The following is a 19,741-nucleotide window of genomic DNA, read 5'->3' as shown; positions in this document are numbered from 1 at the left end:
AGATGTTCTGAAGTGAAAGTTCAAGATATAAACATTATACAACTTAAATTTTTTGTAGACAAGAGCTTTCCAAAAGGCTTTGTACCTCTCTTTGTCTCTGCTGTTCCGTGAATGTTTGTATCCATTTCCTTATGCACTCTGAAGTATTATACATTAAGAATACTTTTATTTATTAATTTTTGCCAACCCATCTACTGTTTTAACGCATACTTCTTAAAGTCTCAAGCTCAAGAAAAATACAAAAAAGTTTTTCATGCTGCTTCTTTAGTTGGCCTTTTTGCCTGCACCTTTTAAGTACAAACACCTACTATGATGCTTACGATGTACATGGTCGTGTTTTAAACATTTTTTTTTACCTGTTAACTTGTTTAGTCTTCATTATCATCACCATGTTAGAGGTAAGGACCCTGGTTAAATAGCTTACTCAAGGTTACAGTTAATAAATGGTAGGATTTGTATTCTAATTTGAACAGTCTGGCTATGGTCTCTACTGGACTGTGCTGCCTCTCAGAAACTCACTTTAATTACAAAGACAAGTATTCATAAGTGTAGGCTATTATTACAAAGTTTAAAATTTGTCAACTTCACAAATCCAAAATCATAAAAAAGTTATAGGGGTTGGCACTGGAATTTAAAACTTAACCCTAAGGTATTCAGAGTCTGCTTGAAAATCCAAAATTTTAATTGAAAGGAACCTACTGCAATGGTGATCAGTGCTCTCTGCTCCCCTGTATACCAGCTCTTCAAAACAGGACAACCTTTAAATATGTCCTGGCTAACCACTAGGGGGAGAGAACAAGAGAACTGTGTAATTTAATCTACTCTGTAGACTCCACTAGACTTTATCTGTACAGAACTATTTGAAAATTTTAGTTCACTGTTGTTTTTTATTTGTTGATCAGTGTAGCAGTCCCAGCAACTTCCTTATTTTGTTTTCACCCATTTATACAAAGTTCTAGATTATATTAGGCCAAATTGAAGAATAAAGGCTGGAGTCTTTTAATATTAAAAACATTTTAGATCTAATCTTAAGCTAATGCACAAAATTTGCCTTCTTCTAAGGGGAGGAGTGCTTTCTGAGAATTTTGTTTATTTGTTTTATTGGTACTGGGGACTGAATCCAGAGCCTTGCACATGCTAGGTAAGGATTCTACCATTGAACTACATTCTGAGACTGGTTTTTAAGTAAGAGAAGATCTGCCCTCTAGAATTTAGTATGATCATAGCATAAACACTGAAAGGAAACACTCAAGTTCTAACGCTGACATTCTTAATTCCATCATTTTTCACAGGGAAACAAAAGAAAGATTTACCAGTTCTTGGTTTGTATTTCACAGCACATTTGAAGGGATTTAAAAAACAAAAATACCTCTAAAAACAAATCAATACACAATCACTACTTGGTATAAATCTCACATTTCCATAAGAGAACCCAGTTAACTGTTCTTTTCCCTTGACTGAGAATTGTGTTGCTGTTTGTAAAGGAATGTTTACTAACCTGACTGAGTACTCCTACATGCTTGGGAAACTAGATTTCTTGCATGTTTCAGGAAACATTGAATTTGGTACCAAGTCTGACATTAAGATATACAATTCTCTACATTTCACTATCTGCTCAGTTAATTTACTTTGATGGACTTAAAATTATTTATTTTTTACAGACGGCATTTTGATTCATAGTACACAAATGGGGTACATCATTTCGTTTCTATGGTTGTACATGATGTAGATTCATACCATTTGTGTAATCGTACATGTACATAGGGTAATGATGTCTGTCTCAGTCCACCATTTTTCATACCCCTCCTCCCTCTCATTTCCTTCTACATAATCTAAAGTTCCTCCATTCTTCTCTCACTCTCCACCCCCACCCCCATTATATATCATCATCCACTTATCAGGGAAAACATTCGGCCTTTGGTTTTTTGGGATTGGCTTACTTCACTTAGCATGATATTCTCCAATTCCATCCATTTATTTGCAAATGCCATAATATTATTTGATTTTCATTTTTATAAGTCTCACATACTATAAACCATTTGTCACATTAGAAATTAATTTCTTCCCAGAACCTATTTCCTCTTTTACTTGTCTTTGGAGTTTGTTCTTTAAACACTATGCAGTTATTCAAACCCTTTACAAAATTAATTCTTTTAGCCCACTTCTTTTTTCTTACTTTACCATGTCAATTCTTATCTATTTTGGATATTAGGCAATTGCATTCAAGTAATTTTTCAAACCATTTTTGTATCAAACTATGTTCATAATATTTTGTACAGGAAAAATACATATGTGGCACAGCTTATTGCTACTCTTCTTTTATTTTTCTTTGATGGTGAGGATCCCCAAAGTAAAAACAATCTGCATACCCATGGCCATAGATGTGGTCAAGCATAACCTCATTACCAAGATACCTAAAGCAAAGAGTACCATAAATGAAAAGATGAGAATTTTCTCCCTTTAACACTGAGCACTTATTATGTATCAGATACTGTGTTAAGTGCTTTTCATGTATTAGCTCATTTTGAAAACCAAACAATTGGATGAGTAGCTTCCTTGAACCTCAAATAATGAACGATTCCTTCATTCAAGAAATATTTATTGATTACATATAGTGATGAGCAGAACAGCCTTTGGGGAGTTTAGATGATCCCCTACTTAGTCTACTCAAACTGCCTCCTAATGCTATATTCACAAATGCTAGTCAGACAGCATCATAATTACTTGGAGATATCACACATTTCAAATATGTGAGTCCTTCCTTTGCAAATTCAGATTCAGTATATATGAGGCAGATTCCCAAAATTCGGGCTTTTAAAAATTCCCAAGATGTATATGATACATAGTGACATTTGGGAACCACTGACTGATCATTGTTATTAACCATAACTGCTCTCAAATTAACATCATAAATAAAAAAAAATCTGATATTATGTCCTGCTTAAAATCCTATCAAATATACACAAGGACAAAATCTATCTTAAAAGGAAGCCCTCCCTTACCTAGTTCCTGGCTCATCTCTTTATCTCCATCACTTGCCACACTGCAGTTACTGAAGAGCACACTATTTCATTCCTTTCTGGCTTGCTCATTCTACCATCTGCCTGTGGTACCCTTCCCAATACACAGCTTAGTAAATTTATGTGAGAAACTTCCAAAGATCAATTCAAACATTTTTGTTTCTGAGGTTATTTTTCCTGATCATTCTAGTTATTTGGCTATATTGTCTTCCTCAACAACCCTTAAAGTTTCTTGAAGGCAGTTTCCTGCCTCCAACTGTTCTTTGTGTTCTAGCAGAGATGTGTGAAAGTTTGACTTTAACTTTAGTTTTGGCCCTAATCTGCTATTTGGCTTTGATTTCAGGCAAAGAAAAGCTGACTGCCCTTTATGCATTCTTTTGGGGGAATCCCTGATCTGTGCTCATCAGTGCTCCTGTGACTCCATACATTTTCACCATACTTAACCAGCATAGGTATGTCACTACTACCAACAAGGCACAATATTTGGATTTACTGTGACTACCTGAATATTGTACTCTGAAATAAAAGTAAGCATATCTGATATAAGTTTGAGTAAAAAAATCTTCTTTCATCTCCCTGTTTCTTTGCTCACTTTGTAGTCTTTTTCTATAATAGTCAACAGAATAATCCAGCAATCTGTGCTTTAAGAATTCCTCATGAGGGCAGGGTATGGTGTGTAAGGCACACACCTATAAATCCCCAGTTACTCTACTTGGAGGGCTGAACCTGGAGGATCCTCAGTTTGAGGTAGTGTAGGCAACTTAGCCACACACTGTCTCAAAATAAAAGATAAAAAGGACTGGGTGGGGATAGGTAGTTCAGTGGCAGAGTGCTTGCCTAGCATGAGTGGGTTCAATCCCTAGTACTGCAAAAAAACCAAGAAACAAAAATACACACTCATCCAGGGAACTGTAATGTAAGCTAAAATTTGATATCCCCCCATCTTGGAATAAAAACTTAATACACACACATATTTTTTCTTTTATATATCTAGCATACTACCTTATATTTAGTTGGGGATCAAAGATTTGTTTAGAGACTCAATACCAATTCTAGATCAAAACAGATTTTATTTATAGCATAAACAAGTAAAATAATCTAAAATGAAAAGCACATTCTTTCTGTAAATAAAACTTGAATGCACATTAAACACTCACGTGATTTCTTAAGCCACAGAAATTTGAGAATCACTAGGTCTTATAGCAGAAGTTTAACCAAGGCAGGCAGCAAAAATTGTAAACAATGAGGAAAATTTATTTTTGACTACAGCTAAATACACATACCATGCCATACTATGTTTAGTAAGGAGTGGTTGCTGGGAATAAGAAGCTAGAAGTAAAACCAATGACACCAAAAACAGCAAAAACAAGTGTTTTAATAAAATACATAGCAACTTTGCCTCAAAAATATTAGTGTATCAGTATAGTTTAAAGATGATCAATTGAAGAACATGATAATTGTAATCTCCCCCCATTTCTGTGAAGCAGTTTTTTAAAAATCACATTTTAATTCCTTACTTAATGCCACAAACATCAGAGTTAAGACATCCCTGTCTCTGGGTGACAGCTGTGTTACTGGCTTTTCCTAATCACATCAGCTACTCTTAACTCTTCTCCCTTTGCCGTACAGGAGTGCCTCAGTATTCTTAGGGGTTTTGTTCTAGAATCCCCTTCCAGATACTAAAATCCGTAGATACTCAAGTCTCATAAAATGGCACAACAATATTTCCATATAACTGTGAAGATATGGCACAACAATATTTCCATATAACTGTGAAGATATTCCTGTTATCATTTAAATCATTTCCAGACTACTTATAACACCATTGTATATCACAATGTAAATGCTGTGTAACTAGCTTTTGTATTGTTTAGGGAATAACAAGCAAGAAAAAGTCTGCACATATTCAGTACAGATGCAATTTTTTTCCTGCATATTTTAAACCTATGGTTAGTTGATTCTATAGATCTATAACCCAAAGATAGAGAGGGCCAGCAACTGTACTTCCTCTTCAGCTTATAGTTTCCCTTCTTACATGGTCTCAATAAGTAATAAATCTAAGAATGGAACTTAAGAAGGTCAGTGACATTAAACTTTGTGTATATTCAGAAGAACATGTCCTTGAAATAATTATTTGCTTGAATAGGAAGGAGGATGCATAATTTATAATAATTAAGTACTTAAATAAATGGAAAAAAATCACATGGATTGGAACAAAAGCACATACATAGATATCGTACTCAAAGACTTTTCTATTTAGTTCTAAACCTTGACCATGATGAAGACTCCAGAAATGATGACAAAGGAAATGTTCTCCTGCAGCAAAAGTCTGTTCTTGACCTACATTAATCCATCCTATCCTATATTACCAAATAAAATTTCTCAAGTAACCCTCTAATCCTGATTCCTAGTCTTTAAACATGATCAGTAAGTGGCAGGTCTCAGATTCCACCTGAAAACATAAAGTCACATTTTAAAATATGGCCTGTGTCTTTCCACAAATCATACTTAAATATATAGTTTTATATTAAAAGATTAAATAAGTTTGGAAATTTTTTCCCTTAAGGAAGAGAAATGATAGCTGCCTTCAGAAAAGGATGTCATATGGAAGATAGATCTAGTGATTTATGCAACTCCAGAGAGTAAAGTGGGAATTACAGCATGGCAGGGGTTTATTCAATAAAGTTAAAGCAAGAATGAAGGCACATTTCTGAGAATTTTAAAACTTTTCATTTTGGTGGCAATGTAAAAAATAAAAGCATATTCTGGATCATCTGTATCATCTCTACATACATCTATATTCTAGCCATAAGCCTTCAATGTTTAAGGTTACTTATGATCAAACGTGCACCAAATGATCATTAAAAGGAACAGGGTTACATTTTTTAATGTATATTTAGACTGAGGTCACTGCGTACATATCAAGGATTCACAAGGATTATTTTGCTTCAGAAGACATCTAAATATTAACATTGAGAAATACTAGAATAAAGAACTTTCTAACATTTATAGCTGCCTAAAATGAATAATGTCTTTTGAGAATGCTTTTTGTATGTCTCAAATTCTAAAAACAGACTGGAAAAATTAGTAAAGGTGATTATAGACAATACTTGTATAACAGGTGATACTTAAGTGATAAAACTTAAATCTAAGTCAATATTTTACACAAATTTCAACTTTGAAGTTGCATTATATTAAAAAAATTTAAAAATGGAACATGCTGTAGATGACTCAACACAAAAAGCTGAATATTCAACTGTGGCCTGAGACATCAAAAATGCCATGCTCAATAAATTGGATACACAAAGATCTATTGAATAAATAATGCACAACAATCTGTTACAGGCTCTAGTGGCCAGGTGCTAGAGTTGTGATGACCACTTAAAGGAAAAGTAGCATTAAGTATTTCACTGTTGAGTTAAAGCCACTTTCCCTTTAGATTTTTTTTTCAATGAAAATCTGTCCTTTGCAGATTAAATGAAAATACTGTTTTGTTCTGTTTTTTTTTTTAATTTGTTCTAATTTGTTATATGTGACAGTAGAATGCATTTTGACATGTCATACATAAATGGAGTATAACTTCTCATTCTTCTGATTGTACATGATGTAGAATCACACTGGTTATGCAGTTATATATGTACATGGGGTAGTAATGTCTGTTTCACTCTATTATCCTTCCTACTCCCATACCCCTCCCCCTCCCTTTACTCCCCTCTGCCTAATCCAAAGTACCTCTATTTTTCCTTAGCCTCCCCCCTAATTGTAAATTAGCATCCATATAACAGAAAAAAACATTCACCCTTTGTTTTTTGGGGATTGGCTTATTTCACTTAGCTTGATATTCTCCAGCTCTATCCATTTACCTGCAATTGTCATAATTTCATTCTTCTTAAAGGCTTAATAATATTCCATTGTGTGTGTATACCACATTTTCTATATCCATTCATCTTGCTCTGTTTTTAACATAGGTTCACTAGTGGCTTGGTCCAAAGGACTAGCCTGTATTGGATTATCCCAAAGAAGGCTTGGGTGATTCCAAACAGTTTCATCAGAGTTCAAGGGAGTGAAACTCTTCTGAAAATACTTAATAGATATTATAATAGTATGAACAAAAGGTAGTTTCTATTCAATTAAATTCTTACCTTGTACCAAGAACTGTTCTGAGTATTTCACATGGGTTAATATCTCGTTTTATCCTCATAGCACTCCTTTAAGAAAATTATTGTTATCATCCCAATTTATAGATGAGGAAAGTGAGATCCAGAAAGATGAAGCAACTTGTACAAGACTACACAGCTAGAAAAGTGGCACAATTAGTAGAGCCCAAGATATTAGCTCTTACTACCTTTTTCTTAAGGAGATGCAAACACTATTCCATAGAAGAGAATCTAAACTTCCCAAAAGTCATTGCAAGAACAGTTTCAGAATGACTATGCTTGATAGAAGCTCTATAGAATATAATTTCAGGTGATATGCAACAAAAACCACAGTCCATTATTGATCAAGGGCCCTCTGTATGAGGTAATAATCTATAAAATGGCCAAATAATATATAATAAGACATTTGACTCATATAATCAAGAAACCTCATTCACATAGTTAATAATGAATAGTCCAGGCAGAGTAAATTGATATTCTTCAAGCACACTAGAAGACAAAGGTAGTTTCTTTTCATCGTTTTTTTAAAATCATAAACTGTGTGGATACAGATGTGGAGAAGTCAGTTGCTATCTTTCACACCACAGAGATAGCCTGTCAGCAATACAAAGATGCTAGCTAGCATGCAGATATATAAGCAAAGTATTATTCAAGACAAAGGCAGGGATTACATTCTAAGAGCATCACTTGTAATTCTGGATTTAACTGTTTCTTATAGCAAAGTTAGACTAACTATGTGAGCCAGTAACTGCATTTCCCCCCTTTAAAGTACTTTTTGTTTGTCACTTGCAATAAAAATAATCCTAATATACTTAACAAACTGCCATTTTGAAATTCAAAACAAACATTAATGACAGAGTTCAAGATGATACTCAAGTACTACTAGAGTATGCAGACTTTCCAGAAGACAAAAAAAATAAATAAATAAAAGCGAAAGTTTTAAAATTTACACTTTTTTAACCCAATGACTCTACTTAATAGAATTAAGAAATAACCACGAACTACAGGCTATTCATCACAACACTATTAATAATAAGAGAAATATTAGATTCCACTTATGTCACAAATGGGAAATGATAGGACATTTATATAATGCAATACCATTCAGCCTTTCAAACTATTTCAAAGCTGGGCATGGTGGTGGCATAGTGTAATCCCAGCTACTCAGGAGACTGATGAGGAAGGATCACAAGTCAGCCTAACTCAGCCAGACCCTGTCTCAAAATAAAAAAATAAAAAGGACTAGGAATGTAGCTCAGTGGTAAAGTGCACCAGGTCTGATCCTCAGTATGGTAAACGAATACAAGTTTTATAATATTTAATGCCAATGCAATAATACTTAAATGCTTACTACATATAAGGTTAACATTTTTAGTTAACCCTTCAACAATCCCATGTAAATCATTTCCTTAGTCATATTCTTTATTTTCTCAACAAACTGCAAAAATCTGAGAGAAAAATAGTAAAAAACAGTCTTAAAAAGCATCTATCCTTGTGATGTACTCATAGTATCATTTTTTCCTTTGAGAACAGATTTAAATATAAAGGTAAAAGTGGGTAAATAGATTATCTTCAATACATTAAGAATACTAAGAGCCATATACTATATAAGCATGTACACTATTATCTACTTTAGTCCTCATCACAATTCTACAAAATTCTAAGAATCTTTTCCACCCTTTAGAATGGAAAAAACATAGATGTAAATTTTTTAAAAGCAACTTAAAAACACATTACATAACTCTAATCCTACATTTACTGAAACACATACATATGTATATGCAGAAATAAGATAGAGATAGTTACCCAAATATGGACATATTCTCTAGGTAGTAAAATTTTAGGTGATTATATTTCTTTCTGTATTTGTGTGGTTCTCAAGTTTTCACCATCCACCAAAAACTTTCAAAATACATTAAATATATAAAAAATATTTCAGTCAAACCAAATGATTTTTAATATATTCAGGGAGCTCCTATGTCAATGACACTATAAAGCAATGGTAATAATCAATTCCCAACTTTATAGCAGGTTTTATTTTAATAGAATACACCTGTACCTAATGTCAAAAGCTTTCTTTTTAAATTAGTTTTAGTATCACAGTATGGCAAGAATGAATAGGTATGACTAGTTTTAACTGCCTGCAATACTTTATTGAACAAAATCATGAAGCCAATGATGTTATCAATGGAAAAAGAGTAATGCTTATGTCTGCTATAAGCTATAAGCATGGGAGAAGATAGTGGTGTCATGCCTGTTCTTATTCATATCTTTCACTAAGGTTTAAGTACACTTTGTGGAGAAATTAGAAAATAATGGGATTTATATACCTATATCAAGAAAAGTCAAAAGAGGATTATTCTTTAACTTTTTTATCAATCAAATCTCAGAAAAGACAACTGAATAAAAGGAGACGATATAGGTGAAGTGAAACACAATGAGATTAGGGTGAAGCAAGAAAAGACTCAGACCCAGGAGTGCAATGGCTGGAAGAATAGGTATGTCAGCCTGGACAAGAGGGCTCAAAGGTTATGAGAAACACTTGGTAGGCCTGATATAAATATCCTGTGGTTCACTCCAGGAATTCTGGAGAGGGAGTGTGGCTCATAGACTTTGCATGGAAATACCAAAACAGAAGAAACAAATGACTTCAGTAGTTGTGGAGGGTATACTTCCTCATCACCACACTTAAGATACCTATATAATAGGTCTGAAAAAGAGCTTATCTCATGTTTCTAAGCAATAATATGCTCTTCATGGCATTCAACACTAGATTTATGTTATGGTATACATTTAACAGATTTTTAAGACAGTGATTTTTAAACTTATTACCACCTTGGATTACATTTACCAAATGTAATTTATAATCATTTTGAGTAATATATTTGATCTCTAGCTAAAGATCATCAATTATGCTTCAAATTATAACTTCAACATCAAATAAACTGTAAGACATGGAAACTCAAAATCAGGAGGAGTTATAATTTCATATTAGACACTAAATGATGTTCCTTTGCACTACTAAAAAGCACTCAAATGTTCTTCAAAAAGATATTCTCAAACCTGCAAAATACTGATTTACAAAGGGGGAAATTTGGTGGGCCAAAATACTGACTATTAATAATTGCCTTAACAAAAAATTTTTTTGCAGTGGTGGGGATCTAACACAGGGCCTCAAGCACACCAGATGAACACTCTCCTACTGAGCTATATTCCCAACCCAAAAATTCTTAAAGGCTATATAAACTTCAGAATAATGCTGATGATGTTAGCCTCTATTAAATGGTTCTTATGAGAACTTTAATTTAAAATTTCTCATTCTGAAGCCAAAGTCTTGGTATCCTATGATTATTAATGTTCACAATCTAATGCCTTCTAAGATTAAAGACCCATTCGGCAGTCATCTAAAATCAGCTATCAAAAAAACTAGCTATCAAAAGCCTTAATATTTAAAGTCTTTGCATTCCTGATTATGAACTAAGATCTTTACAGTAATTTATACTAACAAAAAATTTAAGAACATTATTGTCTAATACAAAGCAACTGTTAATAATACCAAAGATAATAATGGCAAAAGCTATTATATAAATATTGACTAGGTAGTATTTTAAATACTTCACTTGTGCTAACTTTAAGGCAGTTACAGACAAGAAAACTAAGCCACAGAGAAGTTACATAATACAGAGAAGGTAAGTCACAACTAGTTAGAAACAGAGTTAGGTTCAAACGCAGTCATTTTACTAACACCAGTACTTTTAGTCATGAAGAAATATTGCCTCTGTGGTGCCTCTAAGATATACGGTAGAAAACAGTGGATCAAAATACTATTTGAAAACATTTAGAATGCAAAAAATACTCATAGGAAGTGAGAAAGGATATAAAAGTATGTCCAACAGTATAATTTTAGCTCATGAAAACATGTATGTACACACACTAAAAAAATGGGAAAATGTTAGTTATTGCTAAGTGATAGAATTATAAGCATATTTTTCTATATATGAATTTATATTTTTCTAATGTTATGATTTTGAATAGATGTTTTAAATTATTTATATATATATATATTCCCCTCCCCCCCGTTACATTCATTGTACCTTGCTCATAATAGCAATACATTAGAAACATACTGCTGGAAACAGTGGTGCACACCTATAATCCCAGACTCCAGAGACTGAGGCAAAAGAATTACAAGTTTGAAGCCATCCTCAATTTGGCAAGATTCTGTCTAAAAATAAAAAGAGTTAGGAGATGTAGTTCTGTGGTAGGGAGCCCGTGAATTAGATAGACAAGATAACCCAAATGTTCATCAATTAGGAATGACTATACAAATTATGATATGTCCACACCAACGGATTGTTATGTCATAAAAAGAATGAAATAATTCTTACACTAGCAAAGAAAGAGAACCAAGACATAATGTTAAAGAAAAAATGATTAAATGAGGTAATACATGTAAGACACTCGAGGTAGCAGAACAAATTATGTTCTAAATTGTGTATAATAAATTCTGTAAATGAAAAGGATCTACTAGAGACACACTAAATTATTAAGAATAATTTTTTGAGCAAAGCAATAATGGTGATTGTGGTGATAGTGGTAAAGGAGACTTTTAGTTTTTACTCTATGTATTTATAGTTAAATAATTTATACAATGAGAACAGATACATGTATCATTTGCATAATTTTTTAAAAGAAAAGAAAAACTTTATGTATTAGTAGGGCAATGTTAAACTATTTGTATAACACTACAAACAAGTGTGTACATATGTGGGTACTCATGTGTGAACGATATTCTCTAAGAAGGGCTGCACTGCAGTCAGGTTATATGAAACATAAAGGCTAGATCTGAAGTGTATGTAAATTCTCCATGAGAGTGTGGAATTTTCTTATTTTACTGTAATAGAACTGAACCAGATACTTTCCTTAACGTTGTAAACAGGGTACAAGAATTGTTAATTCAAAGCCTCTAACACTAAGGTGGTATTTAAAGAATCTGCTCCCATGGCTGACTCTTCCAGTAGATTATACATTTTTTTGAAGAACATTTCCATTATAGCTTTGTTATATTACCAATACCAAGCGCCTGCAGAACAACAGCTATCATTTATATTGCATTTATTATGTGTCACATATTATTTTAAGGATACACACAAAGTCACTCTTAACATACATTAAATACTGAGTTACTTTCAAGGTCTACTTAGTACATGTTACACAGCTATATTTATTAAGGAAATATGTTCGCCAGCCGGTTCTAATAAGTACTGAAAATATCAAAAAGAGTGACAAAAAATTAAAATTCAAGCCGGGCGTGGTGGCACACACCTGTAATCCCAGCGGCTCTGGAGACTGAGGAAGGAGGATTGTAAATTCAAAGCCAGTCTCAGCAACTTAGTGAGGCCCTAAGCAACTCAATGAGACCCAGCCTCTAAATAAAATACAAAAAAGGGCTGGGGATGTGGTTAAGTGGTTAAGTGCCCCTGGGTTCAATCTCCAGTACAAAAATAAATAAATAAAATAAAATTCAAGACTGAATACTATTCTAAAGTAGCAAATTCTCAAACATAAGAAAATTACTACGAAAAAGTAGATACAGAACAGACAATACTTATAAAAAAACCCACCCTTCTAAAACCTTAAAATTCTGTTTGTCCAATTATTAAGTTGTTCATTCAAATACTAAAAGCTCACTGTGTGTCAGTATTCCCTTTTATATCACAAATTTCAAAATTCAATCTATTTGGGATTTTGCCCATGGAAACATGTATCTGATTTTATAATGGAAAAAGGGAGGAGGGGTCAATTTAAAGGAATTTGCTTAACACATAAATCTACAAGAAAAGATTCATAAATAAAGAAATATATCCCAACCCTTAAATATCTCAAGTTTCTGCCTTTAAACTTTTCATTTAATTTTACTATAGTGTTTTTCAGTTGGAAAAATGTATTCTCACAGAGTAGTAGGAAAAGCAAGGAGCGAGCACATGCCACTGAGTAAAAACTCCTGTATGAATAGACATTTTCATATTAATTTGCCTAAACATTGTGACTTTTAAAACAACTAAGTGAAGAACTAAGAATAACCTATGTTCTATCGTTGAATTTTCCCTTTTAGGAGATAATACATTTTTAAAATCATATCTGGAAATAATCCTTATGTTTAATATTATGATCAAATAAAACTTAAAAATGAAGAAACACTCAAAACGACTGTTGACATTACCAGAAGAAATAAGAGGTAACATCTACGGGACAGTTTTATAAAAATGTTGCTTCAATTTGTCTTAAATATTTGAAAACAAAGTTACTAAGTAAATGTAACTTTATCAACAATAAAACAATAGAGGTATACACCATGCACCATTTTACACTAAGTAATTTTTCTGAAAAAGTACTGGTAGACCAAATCTTGTCAACAGAAAAATTTAATTCCCTTATAGAGGTGCTTAACATCATTTCTGTTAAAGCTTCCACTAGGAAACATTTTTTTAAGTCATCTTCAAGTTTGTTGATTTATTAACAAACCTTAAAAACACAATCATTTCAATATATCCATCAGGATGGCTACTACTCAAAACAAAACATAACAAATGAATCAACAAAAACCCTGCTACACCCCTATAAAATCAGAAAATAAGTGCTGGGGAGGATATGGAGAAATAGGAACCCTTCTGCACCATTACTGAGAATATAAAATGTTCCAACTGCCTAAAAAAATTAAAAATAGAGCTGCCACGTCATCCAGCAACCTCACCAGAAACATATCCAAAATAATTAAAAATAGGACCTCAAAGAGATATTTACACACTCAGGGCTCCTGGCAGCACAATGGCCAAGAAATAAAAGCAACCCAAGTATTCACCGATAAATAAATAATATATTATATACATACAATGGAGCATAATTCAGTCTTAAAGGGATGTTATGATACATGCTACAAGGATGAACCTTGAGGACTTTGTCCTAAGTGAAATATGCCAATCTCAAAAAGATATAAATTTAATAAGGTATCTAGAATAGTCAAATCTGTATACCAACAATTTAAGTTTTACAAGATGAAAAAGTTTTGGAGATTGAGCACACAACAATGTGAATATACTTAATCCTATTGCACACTTAGTAATGGTTAGGATGGGAAAACACTACCATCACTTCAGGAGCTATTGGGGGGGTCAATGAGTTAATCACTTAACTTATTATTAACTTTTATTTTTATTTACTTATTTATTTGTATACTGGGTATTAAACCCAGGGTACTCTACCACTCAACACTTTTTTTCTTCCACATTTTGAGAGTTAAGTCAAGTTTCAGAGGCTGACCTCTAATTTGAGATCCTCCTGCCTCAGCCTCCTAAGTAGCTGATTTCAGGCATGTGCCACCACACCAGGCTTGTGTTTAATCAATTTTGAATTCTATATATTAAAATTTTCTAAAAGGACCATGTCTGGCAAACAGCTGTGGCTTATTAACTTATGTTGCAGAAATATGGGAAAAAATGGCTTATTAATTTTTATTGCAGAAAACATTAATTTTATTATCAAACTCAATGCACAGTTAATTTTTTTAAAAGAATGGTTGCTTTTTCGTCAACCTTATTGAACTCCATTTATTTTATTTTATTATTATTTTTTTGTGGTGCTAGGGGTCAAAACTAGGACCTCCTGGATGCCAGGCGAGCACTCTCCACCAACCCACATTCCCAGTCACACAAATAGTTATCTTGATCCTTCAAGAGACAGAGGAATAAAAACTATTTTCTAAATTCCAAAACCAATAGTTAATTTTAACATTTTTATTATACTTTTACCAAAAATACTGATCAACAAGAAAGTTGGCTTGTCTTAGTTTCATATTCTTTCTAACCCTTCAGAATAAAGCATAAAACATACAGAACACATACATCACGAGCTACAGAAGGTTGGGTAAAATCAACCAACTGAATAAAGTGAAAAGAAAAACTTTCTTCTTGTAAATTAAAGTTAATTTCTTGACAGGAAACTAATCCAACAACACATTTAAAAATATAAATTATCTGCCCCTGGTTGATAAACAGCCTGCTTTAACAAATCTTAATTAAGAACGGGCCAGTATTTCAAGTATCTACTTTATTAAAAATTGCATTTAAGAAGAGACATCTATGTAAAAGCACAGTAATGTAACTTTAATCTTGAACATCAATGTATGGTAACATTTTACTCTACCACCAAGCATCATGAACTGTTTTGAGTTCTTAAAATAAAAGAAAGATCAGGGACTAACCCATCTTAGCCTCCTACACATCATTCTTGACATAGGACAATAGAACGTAACCACAAAATCTAAACCGAGCTCAGAGACCATTAGAGTCACAAAGGCAATGGAAGTTAACAGGTAGACTGGACTTTCTCTAAACTGCTTTGCACTGGACAAGAGGAGTGAAGTGCAACACTTTAAAACAAATGGATAGTTCTATAAACACACATGGGTAAAAGAGTGCACCAATATAGATTTCATACAAATTGAGACACAAAAATCAAATAAAAAATACAAGCTTGAAGCCTTGCCTTGAGAAGGAAGTCAATGGTCTTAACTCTGGAGCAATTCAAAAGCAATGGACAGTTTTTCTACCCTCTAGATGCTTCATCAACAGTATTTTATCACATCATCTTTAATGAAAATTAATATTCATAAAATTATCTAAACTTTGGCATCAGAACAAAAAAATGCCGTAAGTTACTGTCAGTTCTAAAACTGTAATACCGTGCACATATCTTGATGAAATAAACAGCATGACTAGTATATGTCATGCTGTGTATGTCTGACTCTAAAGTTAAGAGTAAATTCAAAGTAGCCCATTTTGGTAGAAAACATTGGGGTGAGGAATTGTGAAGAGGTCACCTATGATAGATCAGATGCTCAAGAAAAAGAACTGATGCTAGATGCCAACATGGCCCAGGATGTACTGCTTTAACAAGAAAGAGCAGTTTTTCAAGCTCTGGCTCCAATGTTAGCTTTTTCATTTTTAAGAGATATAGAAAAGATGAAGACAGAAAAAAAAATTAAAAGAAATATGTGAAAGATTTTGCAAAATAAGCTTAAGTGAAAAGTAGAACTGTAATAGGTATCACTTATTTTTAAGTACACAAAGTGTTACCTAGATGCCTATTCCTGGTATTGTCCTACTAAGTGTTTAAAATGAATTACTTCATTTAACCTTCACAGTAACTGCTAAAACACTTACCATCATTTCAAAAGGAGGGAACAGTTTCAGAAGTATTCAGTAACATGCCCAAACTCACAAGTGGGAAACGCTGGGATGCTTAACTAGGAGGTATCTACCTCCATATCCTAAGGTCTAAACCACCAGCATGCAAATTCTTCAAACAAGAGGAAAACCAAAGTAAAACTGTAACAAGAAAAAAAGTTTACTAACAAATGAAAAAGCTTCTTGACTTTTAATGAACAAAGTTAAGGAAATTAAGAAATGTCTATTCTCAGAGATTTTACTTTAATGATCCAATAACTATTTGTTTTGGAAAACTGAGGGAGTTTGGCCTGAAGCCTGAAACAGAACAATGAACCTCTTGACATTCCTTTGAAATCTAAAAACCTATAAGCATGTGCTATTAAGTAAGTGCAGCCCCAACATGAAATGCCCATGTTAAATCTATTAAATATTCTCTGTTCTGATTTCTTCCAATTCTCTGGGTTTTGAGTTTCCTGAGCCTTTTTTAAAACACAAAATTGTTTACCCCATCCCAACTTCAAGAACTCATTTAAATAGGATAAATGGCAAGAAGAAAATCCCCACCCCTCAATCTCCTATCTTTCAAAAAACCTTAGTTGCAAAAGGACAGCTTTAATAAGCAGCATCTAAAAGTTGAGTAGTCGCCACTTACTGTTATTATTTTTTTAGTTACATTAGGAATCTCTTTATTAAGAAATATAATCCCATCTTATCATCTGAGCCAAGGTTTCTAAATTTTCAAATGAGAAAATTTTAAATAATAGATGGGACTGAGGAAAATGTGCAAAAACTAATTTAGAATTGGAGCTGATGCACACAGCTAAGTCATTCATTCATTCCTTTTGAATCTGTTTTTAATATTCTTAACTGATGAATGGCAAAGAAATGAATACAATATTACATATAAAAAGGGAAGTGACTGGTGCATAACAATGCATTGTATTAAATATAACTCAGCATATAGTAAGGAGAATTGCACTACATAGAGGTAATCTGCCTTTGGTTTACAATACAGCAGCCTCATCACTTCATCAAAAGCATTGTAATCACTTCTGCGAAATTAATTGCAATTCTTGTAACTCATGAATTACATCTAGAACTGTTTGTTCACTTTTTAATTTTCTAAGGACTTTCTTTGGTGTGTACAAACTGAGAACTTGAAACCTTTACAGAATAAGGACCAAGACACGCAATCTACAAAAACAGCAAGAATATAAACAAGTTTATCTTCTGCTGAAACTGATAAGGGAAGTTAATCTCTCCCAGAAAGAGTGGAAGGACTTAACAGTAAAGCCAGTGTACTAACCACAACTCTCACTATAAATCTTGAATTCCTTAAAATGATTTCCTCAAGGTTAAAATTTTTAAGTAGACAAAACTGTGTGTTGGGGCGGGGGATCGCTCTTAATACCACTGCCTCGAATCACAATTTTTAATCCTTCTATAATGTGCTCCTTAGACTCAAACCTTATTAAGTTCTAACAGAATGATTATTTACTTCGGATGTATGTTGAAGGCATACACTTCAATTTCAGGAAAAACGAGGTAGTTGTAAAAAAATTGCGACACTTTTGTATTTCGTTTGCTCTAATCATATACTATTTTTCAATCTCATTAACATTGTTTGCTTAAGTTTAAACATTTTCACTACAATATTTTCAAGAATGAATGGAGCATATATTCACTTATGTCTGAGCTCTCGTGACAGGTGATACAAATATAAGTATCCAAATGTGAAGTTTCTGTTTAAAATGTTGCTATTTTCCCAAATTCCCGTTACTGGGACCCTGAGACTAGGCAAGTTCTTCAAGGCAATTAAAACAAACGAAACAAAACCTGCACGTGCAAACTAAAAAGTTAGCATCTTGAAGCCATCGCAATAAATCCCTAATGCACAAAGGCAAAGGCACCCTCCGCGGCTGGTCCAGACCGCAGGCGACCACGCGAACCCCTCGGTCGGGAACCGAGGCCCCGACCCCACTGGGAAGCCAGCGCCGGCGTGCAGGGTCCGCCCCGGGGCCGAGTTTTCAATGGAACTGGAGAGGATGGGGGCGGGAAGGAGCGGAAGCTCGGGGTGCAAACGGCGACCGAGCCGCGGCTCATTTCTCTTCCCGGGGTTTCAGGCTGGGTCAAGTCCCCTCCGAATGCGACACAGAGCAAGCTGGGTTTCGGAGGCGGCAGGGTGGGCAGCGCAAGGCCCCCGCGGCCGGGGGTCGACCGAGCAGAGCGCAGACCCCGGCCCCTGAAAGCACTTTCCAGGCGTCTCCCACCCCCCACGACAAGATGGCGACGTGGACAGCGGGGGAGCCCGGCCCGCGAGGTTGGGGGAAAGAGAGGGAGGGGAGAAGCAGAAACAAAAAGGCCTGCCCCCCAGGAACGCCGCGGCGGGCCGGGAGCCCGGGGCGGCCCGGGCGCCGACGGGGAAGGCGGCCGGCCGAGGGAAGGGGCTTACTTTTTCTTGTCGTTCGCGCCTCCGGCGCCCTCCATGGTGAATCGGTCCCCGCGATGCCTTCACGGCCGGCGGCCCCCAGGCTCGCTCCGGCCTAAGCACTGGCTCCCTCCACACGCGGAGAGAAAAGAAGAGCAAGTCCAGAGGCGGGGGGTGCGAGGCGGGAAACCCCTCGTGAGCCCAGAGGTGGGAGGAGCAGGCGGCAAGAGCAGGGATTCGGGTCTGGCTCAGCCTCTCCTCCGGCTGCTTGTCAAGGCCTGGCCCAACGCACTGGCCGAAACCGCGACGAGGACGGTCCTCGCGTCCCCTCAGACGAGGCGGCTCTGTGCACTGAGGAGCTGAGGCAGCGAGCGGCAGGGGGCGGGCAAGGGCGGAGGCGCGCTCGGGCGCGCGGGGAGGGGAGCGGAGGGAGAGGAGCGCTCCCGCCCGCCGAGCCCGGCGCGCGCTCCCGCAGTCCCGCCTCACCTGAGGGGGAGGCGGGTTCCCCGAGAGCCAATGGCTAGCGGCGCAGGCGGCCAGTCCCCACCCCAGCCCACGTTGCTTGCAACCAATCAGGAGGCGGTCAGCTGAGGCACAGCTGGGACGCTCTGCCTCGCTCACGTGCTCGTCTGTGTGCAGCTGGGAAGAGAGAGAAAGGGGTTAGGGGTGCGGCTGAGTGAGTCTGGGGACTCTGCGCCTTCTTCCAGGGAAAGCGGTGGTTGGCTTCGGGAGGCGCTGCTGAGAAGGGATTCGGTTGCCAAGTCCCAAGTCTGCATCACATTTTCCTGCTCTTAGTGCAGTAATATAAACCTCGCGCTCTCTTTCTCCTCAGAGTCAGTGCTGGACAGGATTGCCCGCCCAGCTCTTCTGAGTTAGCAGTTGAAAAAAAAGTAGACTTTGTGTCGTGGC

At 35.6% G+C, this 19,741-nt stretch overlaps 1 protein-coding gene and 1 long non-coding RNA gene across 4 annotated transcripts in view; one reads left to right on the top strand and one right to left on the bottom strand.

Annotated features, from left to right (window-relative positions):
• The window catches only part of LOC124976929 (uncharacterized), a 32,072-nt gene extending 28,543 nt beyond the window's left edge, over positions 1-3,529 (top strand). The window contains exon 4 of the long non-coding RNA XR_007107084.1: positions 3,364-3,529. This is a non-coding gene — a long non-coding RNA (uncharacterized LOC124976929). The remainder of the gene's footprint in view (positions 1-3,363) is intronic.
• Hif1a (hypoxia inducible factor 1 subunit alpha) overlaps positions 1-19,258 on the bottom strand; it is a 44,688-nt gene extending 25,430 nt beyond the window's left edge. The window contains exon 1 of one of the 3 annotated variants that reach the window (XM_047540005.1): positions 18,857-19,258. In XM_047540005.1, coding sequence (XP_047395961.1) covers positions 18,857-18,891 — 35 coding nt within the window. In that variant the 5' untranslated portion in view covers positions 18,892-19,258. The remainder of the gene's footprint in view (positions 1-18,856) is intronic. The other 2 variants (XM_047540003.1, XM_047540004.1) reach the window with 2 other exon arrangements.
• Between the last annotated feature and the right edge of the window lie 483 nt (positions 19,259-19,741).

This window comes from Sciurus carolinensis, chromosome 2, assembly GCF_902686445.1.
Source record: "Sciurus carolinensis chromosome 2, mSciCar1.2, whole genome shotgun sequence".
Classification (NCBI taxonomy): Eukaryota; Metazoa; Chordata; class Mammalia; order Rodentia; family Sciuridae; genus Sciurus; species Sciurus carolinensis.
This window is presented reverse-complemented; position numbering and strand designations above follow the sequence as displayed.